The sequence below is a fragment of the Leptopilina boulardi genome, unplaced genomic scaffold (genome assembly GCF_019393585.1).
Source record: "Leptopilina boulardi isolate dan_hultmark-lab unplaced genomic scaffold, ZJU_Lbou_2.1 LbouV2_351, whole genome shotgun sequence".
In the NCBI taxonomy this organism is placed as follows: Eukaryota; Metazoa; Arthropoda; class Insecta; order Hymenoptera; family Figitidae; genus Leptopilina; species Leptopilina boulardi.
The window spans coordinates 2520074-2529263 of NW_026137920.1; the positions used below are offsets into that span (position 1 = coordinate 2520074).

General features: G+C 32.6%; 1 protein-coding gene across 1 annotated transcript; it reads right to left on the reverse strand.

The window, feature by feature from the left end:
• Positions 1 to 2852: 2852 nt before the first annotated feature.
• LOC127286220 (piggyBac transposable element-derived protein 3-like) lies at positions 2853 to 3302 on the reverse strand. The gene has a single exon (XM_051312579.1). It carries the CDS (start codon positions 3300 to 3302, stop codon positions 2853 to 2855), a length of 450 nt encoding a protein of 149 aa, XP_051168536.1.
• Between the last annotated feature and the right edge of the window lie 5888 nt (positions 3303 to 9190).

A 9190-nucleotide genomic window follows, 5' to 3' on the forward strand; every position in this document is an offset into this window, starting at 1 on the left:
GGGGTTTCTGATAACTCGGAGTACCACCTCATTATCTGGATCCTTAAGTGGTAACAAAAGCAAATCGTAAGTCTCTTGAAGATACATATATCTCAAATTCATTGCAATAGGCGATCAATTTGTTAATGTGTAAGATTGAATTGATTATGAATCCCTGCCCTCCAATCAATTAGTTAATTTAGGAAATAAATAATTTACTTAAATTATTTATTTAGAAAATTTTCAGAGAGGTAAATGACTTTTTCATTTATTTTCCATTTGACTTTGATCATTTTGGTGTGTTGTAAAATAAATAACATATCAAATAAATCTGAGTCTAAGGAAAGTACTTGCAAAATTAATTTACTTATAATAGATTAACTAATTCAGGGAATAGAGAACTTGACCTTGATAGTCGATAGGAATTGACAGGTTTCTTTTATTTCATTGAAATTTTATTTTATATATTTTTTTTATAGAGATAAACCTACGAAATAATTTTAAATTTCGATTGAGGAAAAGCGAATTTGTTAGAAAGAAGTCAAATAAAAGCTGAAAATTTAAGTTAATTAATAAAATTATTTCATTTAATTTCATTCAGAACGAACGCAAAATTAATTATTCAAACTTAAATAATAAATAATTATATTAAATGATTGATTGTATATTTTATTATTCTATTAATAATTAATATTAATTTTTTTTGTAAAGTAAAAATATTCAACTTCGAAATGATATATGACATTCATTCATATATAAAAGTAGAAGTAAATAAGAAAATAAACAGCTGATCTACCGAATAATTATAGGAAAGATTCCTCTAATTTGGTAAACAAACAACAAGTTTTCTAAAAACAAAATAAATATTTTCTTTCAAATATATCTATGAAAATAATAAATTTAAGGATTGGTCTAATTTAAATAATTCTATTATATTATTACAATCATATCTGTTGATATAGCTGGCACGTGTCCATTGTATCAAATAATTAAATTTGAAAATACAATGTCCCTTTAAATTTAGACAATAGCCGTTCTTTCTTTTGTATTAACTTACGTAATGCGGGTGATCACCATCTAAACATTTATGTTTACGGTCGTTCAACCACATTTTTGAACTTATTAATTTCTCAGAACCGATGCAAATTAAGGCCTAGATTGATAAGAAGGTAAACATAAACACGTATAATAGTATATATCCCCGGTGTGAGAGTTAATAATGCTTTAGGTAGTTAGTAGACTACTAACTACTACTAAATATAAGGAAAAATTATTGTTAACTCCAAAATGTTACTTTTTCTTGACGCTACCCAACCTTTGAGAATATATGATTGTGCCCAAATTTTAGAATCGTCCCTCATGATAGTCAATCGATTCCGGTTTTTTCTAAGTCATTTATATTTAAATGTCAACAATTGAGAACCTAAGAAAGGACACCCGAATTATGACAAATTGTATAAATTGAGACCAATCATTGATACGCTTAGTCAGACGTTCAAATCCTGTTAGAATACAGGAAAATATCAATCTATTGACTAATCAATGATAAAATTCAAAGGCCGTAACAATCTAAAGCAATACCTGCCCTCAAAGCTAATAAAGCGTGGTTACAAAAGTTGGACACGATCAGATGAATCCGGTTTCGTATGTGAATTTCAAGTATATACTGGGAAATCTTATTCGATAGAAAAACAATTGGGCGCTCGTGTAATAAAAGATCTTACCCGTAAACTGGTTGGTGGAAACCATCATGTCTATTTTGACAATTTCTTTACTGGAGTGGATCTTTTAGTTGCTCTTAAAAAGGAACATATTTTTGCTTGCGGTACAGTACAATCAAATCGATCCAAATATTGATCAGTTTATAAAAATCGCCAGCCATATTGGATCCGCCGTTTTGAATTTTTCGAAACCGACAATGGTTCGTTTACAGCATTTAAAAATTGGAGAGTGTAACTCGTTCTTAGCGCTACCCAGAACTAACGGCGAGGACGTGACGAGTTTCTAGTTCCTTTTTTTTGTATTTTTTAAATTTTTTTTGTAATTTTGTATTTTTTTTTGTTTTTTTCATTATTTTTTTTTCATATATATGTATAAAAATGTATATAACTTAAATTTTTGACAATAAAAAATTGCTTGTAGGAAGCAGGTTTCGGCTATTTGTGATATGCCGAAAAACAATTTTGTGACGAGGATAAGCACAGAGGTACATCGCAAGTAGAACAAATCCATGCAGTTCTTTTGGGATTCTCTCGAGTACTGCAATTGGTATAACGTCTAAAGCCACCCAAGTTCACAGGCATATGAGCTGATTCAGACTGCCTTTTTGTGAGAGATACCTTCGGCTTATGTGCGTTTGCAATTTGCTGCTTTCGTTTTCGACCTCTCGATGCTGGTTTTGCGTGAGCAACCAATTTTTCTACCAGTTGTAGACGAAATTCCTTCAAAGTCCAAGTGGACTGAGAATTTTGATTTTTAAAGATAATAAATGAATTTACTACCGTTAGGTCTACAAAGTACCAAAATAGCCGTAACCACCATCTTTTCGACTTGCGGTCAATTTTATAAGTTGCTACTAGTCTGTCTGAATAATCAACATATCCCATGTGTTTGTTATAATCAGAAGCTACAACTGGACAATTTACAGCAAGCAGTGATCCATCTTTTTGCCTGCGGTTGACGACGGTCGTTTCTGATGGATCATGATAATTGGATAAAAAATAAACGAGTTTTTTATCCATCCATTTGATCCACTGGAGGCCTGTGGATGAAGTCATAAATTCATATTCCTCTTTTTTTAAATTTTTATTTGACTTTTGGTTCTTTGGCAATTTGGATCGATTTGATCGTACTGTACCGCAAGCAAAAATATGTTACTTTTTCAGGGCAACTAAATGATCCACCCCAGTAAAGAAATTGTCAAAATAGACATGATGGTTTCCACCAACCAGTTCACGGGTAAGATCTTTTATTACACGAGCGCCCAATTGTTTTTCTGTCGAATCAGATTTCCCAGTATATACTTGAAATTCACATACGAAACCGGATTCATCTGATCGTGTCCAACTTTTGTAACCACGCTTTATTGGGTTTGAGGACAGGTATTGCTTTAGATTGCTACGGCCTTTGAATTTTATCATTGATTCATCAATAGATTGGTATTTTCCTGGATTCCAACAGGATTTGAACGTCTGACTAAGCGTATCAATGATTGGTCTCAATTTATACAATTTGTCATAATTCGGGTGTCCTTTCTTAGGTTCACCATTGACGTCATTTAAATGTAAATGACTTAGTAAAAACCCGAATCGATTGACTGTCATGAGGGACGATATGTATGAGTCATTCAATTGAACGACCAATAATCTCGATAAGATGGCAATTTTTTTACTACCATCAAAATATTCATTCCCAAGAACACAAGTAGCTCGTTTTTAGTAACTGGCTTCTGTTTGCTGTTTTTTTGTCGTGCTCTACTTCTTCCTCACTTTCTTCTTCTTCTTCTTGAAATTCTTCAGCATTCAAAAGAAGAGGACAATCTGTTGCACCTTTCGTCTTTTGCAAAGATGGTACATCATTTTCATCTTCTGAATCACACAAACAATCAACAGATTCAGAATCACTCGGAATATCCACTAAGTCTATTTCGTCTTCCATTTTTTACGTACTTACCGTATGCAATGAATGGAACGAGTGATCTTCCCAGTACATCAGTACCAGTATACTAGTGTACTGAGATAAACGTAATAAACGAATAATAAAAATTTTTCAGAACAACTGAAGAAAGAATAATATAAAAAAACAAAAATTCCTGAAAAGAGACAAGAAACTATTGTTTTTGAGGAAAAGAAAAAAAAGAAAGAATAACAGAAAGAAGAAATAAAAAAATTAATAAAAGAAGGAAGGAAATTAAAAGTTCTTAAAAGATCTGATTTACACGTTTATAAAGTAAAAAAATTCCACTTACCTGCGAAAACGTACGAAAATTTCGTAATGTTTCTATCTGAAAAGTCACCTGCATTCATATATTACCTAATGCATGTAGTTAGTGAGAAAATTTTACTTCACCATCTTGCGGACCAAAAAAGAACTACAATTTCATGAATTCTCGATTTATCAGCAACATGGTAAAGTAGATTTCCTCATTATCTAAACGCGAAACGTAATGTATAAGTGCAGGTGACATTAGAGATAGATAAAAAACAAATTTTTCGTACAATTTTTCAGGAACGTAGAATTCTTTTACTTTATTGGACCCGCCATTTTGAATTTTTCAAAACCGATGTCGGATTCGTAATCAGCGACCCCGAAAACCCCCGAGTGACAAGTTTCAAGCAAATTCTGGTTCTTTTTGGAAAAATCGTCAGCCATATTGGATCCGTCATTTCGAATTTTTTAAAACCGACGTCGGATTCGTAATCAGCGACCCCGAAACCCCCCGAGTGACAAGTTTCAAGCAAATTCTGGCACTTTTTAGAAAAATCGTCAGCCATATTGGATCCGCCATTTTGAATTTTTCAAAACCGACGTCGGATTCGTAATCAGCGACCCCGAAAACCCCCGAGTGACGAATTTTAAGCGAATTGCGTTAAGTTTTCAAAAAGTTGTCAGCCATATTGGATCCGCCATTTTGAATTTTTTAAAACCGACGGCGGATTCGAATTCAGCGACCCTAAAAACCCCCATACCTGAACAGGCATTTTATTACTTGGAAGGAGTCTATTATTTTGGTATTTTTTATGAAGTATGTGACATTTTATTACTTTTATTTGTTTAAAACATTACTTTATTTATGTAATATTGTATATTTTAGTTTCTTCTTTCATTCAGTTATACTCATGGTATTATAAGATGCAAGAAACAACCATTTTTAATTTAAAAATTACACGTGCATTATTGAAAATGTTAAATAACATATGTGGTCAGTAGCACTGACCACCGTGCTGCAAAGGGTTAAAAACTAATAATGCTTTGGTTTAATTGTACTTTTTGGAGTATACTAACAGTTCTATATTTAAATCGTAGTTACTTTTTACTGTGTATGGTTTGTCCTTTGTATTCCACTGTTCCTAATAAAGTGTATTTTTCCCCAGTCATTGGACACGTATAGGATTTTGGAATATTCTCCAACGTTATGGTATGATCCATGTCCACGCCTATTATTGTTATATCGACTAAAATAAAAAAAGTTGATTATTTTTGGGTAAATGTTGTAATTCAATAAACATTTGTTAATATTTTAATTAAGTGTTCAGTATGTAATGATGTTTTTTAATATATTTAGAACATTATATGTAGTTTAAAATTTAAGTAATTAAATAAATTTGTTTCTATCCTAATACACACCTATTTTTTTAATCTCCTTATCTACAATTTCTTTGCAATTTTTTTCTGGGCACGGTATGCTTTGCAGGAGGAGATGATCTTTTATGACGTTTCCCAAAGGTTTCGTTAATTCTTTTTCACTTATCGTTATAGTGGGAAGTGATCTTGCACGGGGTTCGCAACCTCCTCTGCAAATTGAGATTTCTTGAAAACTTGGTTGCATTTTAAACAGAAAGTTTGATAAAGAGACACCGTTACAGGCGCAGTCCAGACTAATTATTTTTTTAGTGTTAGTTTCAATTTTCAAATAATCAAGAAATATTTGTGCCCGTATTTAGTAAATTTTCTGTGTAATTTGATGCTCTTCAACCTTAATGACCATTTGATATAAAAGACTTTGTGAACTGTTTTCAATAATATTATATTGTTTTATTAATTCATGGTCTATTGCAGCAGATATAAATATTTGAAATAATGAGTCAAGAGGACACGTGTTTTTTAAAGAAAGTTTTGCTCCTGCAAGTGTCACTGAACTTAGATTTTCGCTGTTTCCATTTTTCAGAATCGTCAACTTTCGACCTTTTCTGGAATTGATTATGTCAAGTACCTCAAAATTAGTTTTCTGTAGGTTCATTTGAGGTTTTTTTTGCTATCCTAAATCTCTCCAGTTCGCTATATCATTGAGAGCTATTCTCGCTTCCTGCTTTGAACGTTTACAGCATTCTACACAAAGTCTTTTTTCTCCATGTCCTTCTGCCTGATTTATTCCAATTGAACATCCATCTAATAGATGTACATTGCAGCCACATATGATGCAAGTATGACTACCAGAAGGGTAGTCACCATTTTTGCATGCCAAGCAATTTGTTGGTTTGACAATGTTCTGCTCTAAGGAGAAGTCTTTCATTGGGCTTCGAATTGATGGGTTCTTGTTAGGAGTGCTTGTGTCAGTCATTTTCATTTTTTTAGAGAAGTCTCGAATGAGTCCTCTAAATCAAAATTTGTATTTTCTGTACAGTTTGTCGAAATTTGTTCTGTTTCACTTTTATTTATTTCTTCTGAATTTTTTTGATTGCACTCTATAATTTTTAATTTGCCGTCATAGTATTTTACTACAGTTTCGACTGCTTCGTCTAGTCGCCAAGCTTTTGTCAAAAGTAGCTTTAAAATTTTAAATTCGTTTTCTACGGGTGCACTGCTAGCTGGCACTCTCCCATAGCCGTAGTCATCCCGTAGAATACATGACCAAAGAGGAATTGTTTTTATTTGTGTTAGAAGACGTTTAGCAACTTTAAGACAATGTCGTGGATTGAGATCATCTCCCTCTTCTTCACTCAAAATATTCTCGACTTCCATGTTAATGGATTTTGCCCAATCGGCCAAAATGCCTTCTTTGTCATTTCTTTTATTTTCTACAATTTCATAGAGTGAATCGACATTTAGCTCTTTGTTTTCTTCTTTTTCTACCAATGTTGCTTCCACAATTTCTTCCATTTCTGGTGTCGTGTTTCGGATCAATTGTTTGATGTGTTCAACTGCCGTTTTAAGATTGTCCGCTTCGTTGCCTGCAGTTGAGCAGTTCAAAATAATCAAGATAGATTTGATGATTTCATTGGCATCTCCTTGATTTCTGCATAAAATTTACTGTCCTATTGAGAAAAGGTAAAAAATTTTAACCTCCTTTCTGTCATTTTTAAATATGTTTGACCAATTTTTTAAATAATATGCAACATCAATTATAACGTATGTTGAAAATGGTCCATTTTCCATTGATTGCTCGCCATATACAAGAGTATTCTCCATACCTGTAAATGTGATGCAACAAGCATTTAACCGAGCATTTGATGAATCGCAAACCTAAAAAAAAAATGTCATACAGTTGAAAAGTGTAATTTATTTTTAATGTAAAATCAATTAAAATCAAAATTTTATATTTTTAAATGTTGTTAAAATATTTATATAATTGAAATAATTGTAAAATAGGTAAATGGTGAATGTCCAAAGGAATAAATAAATAAAGAAATAAAATATTAATACCACTTCTCTGGGATATTCTGCTCCACTCTGAGTAAATCGCTGCAACCAGGAGCATATTGTTACTGTATCTTGCTTTTCCGAGAACATACTGGGAACAGCAAGTTGAGAAATTTCCCATGACAATACTCCGATGTACAAAAAAATATGTTGCGATTTTTTGTTATCAACATGCATTACGGACTATTTATTTATTTATTTATTACATATCTCCGCAGTTCTTTGAGGACCATAAACGGATAACTACAAAATGTGCTACGGTCAAACAATTCGAAAATACAAAAATAAGAATAAATATATGCAATATGCCCTGAAATAATCAATTTTGACGACGACTAGTGACGTACTTAAGAAGAAAATCGTCGAATACAGAAGGATTAGCTGAGATTAAGTCAGTGTTAGTATTCAAAGATCTGTACATTAGGTTAATATGATAGCACCCGAAGTATATCGGAGTACTATTTATTAATGCTATGTCACTTAGACGGAAATAAAAAATATCGTCACGTCGCGTAAAAAATCGTGGTATATTGAAATTAATTAAGTCAAGAAGAGTTGGGCAATCAATTTTATATTGAATCATTTTCAAGATAAACATGGTCGCAGAAATGATGCGTCGTTCGTTTAAAGTTATAAAATTAAATCGCTCACAAAGCATTATATAATCAGATCCCCTTGGAGGGTATGTCCCATCCACCTTGAAGGCAAAAATTTGAGAAATCGTTTTTGAATTTTATCAACACTATCAGAATATTTTTATAGTAGGGAGACCATATTAAATTCGCATATTCTGCTGAGGGTCTAACTAAAGCATTAAAAAGTGTGGTAAAAGTGCCAATGTTTGAGAAACTCTTAGATGACCTCAAAAGATAACCTAGGGTCTTGGAGACACTAGCAACTAACGACGAGATATGATCAGTAAAGTTGAGGTTGCTAGTAAAAGACACACCGAGATCCTTGTCAGATGTAACCCTTGTTAAAATCGTGTTATTAATATTATAAGAAAACAGAACTGGTGTTCCCTGCTTATGGAAGGACATGACCTGACATTTAGATAAATTCAAAGAAAGTTTATTAGTGGTGCTCCACTGGAAAATTGAATTCTAATCATCCTGTAAAAGCTCAACGTCATGTGTAGGCAATATTTGTCGAAAAATTTTAACGTCATCAGCAAAAATAAGAACCATAGAACTAATATTGTCGACTATGTCGTTGATGTAAATTGTAAACAAAGGTGATCCGAATGCTGAACCCTGTGGTACACCACGTTTTGGAGTAAATGACCGTGAAAAAAAGTTACCCATTACAACTTTATGTATTCTATTTTTCAAATAATTCATAATTAAAAGCCTAATATTTATAGGTAAATTTAGCAATTCCAAAATGTCATGGTCAATTGTGTCAAAAGCCTTTGCAAAATCTAAGTAAACTACATCGACTTGACAACCCATTAGGAATGATTTTCTAATCAGTAGAACGTTTGGGTATACATCCATGTTGGTTGTCTCAGACGATTGTTTTAATTGCACTATTAACTACTAGTAATATACAGGTCTCAAAATCTTTGGCAAAATTTGAAATAATAGCTATAGGGCGGTAGTTTTTGCAATCTGATTTATCACCTTCCTTATATACAGGTATGATTTTAGCTGTCTACCAAGAACTAGGGAATTTAGAATTGTGCAGAGCAAGATTAAAAATGCAAGACAAAGGATGAGCAAAGGCAGATGCACAGTCCTTAACTAGGAAACTAGGAACACCATCAAGGCCAGCAGTCATGTTTGATTTTGATTTTTTGGCAGCTTTGAGCACACTTTTGCTATTAAAAAAGATAGAGACGTCTTCAAGGTTA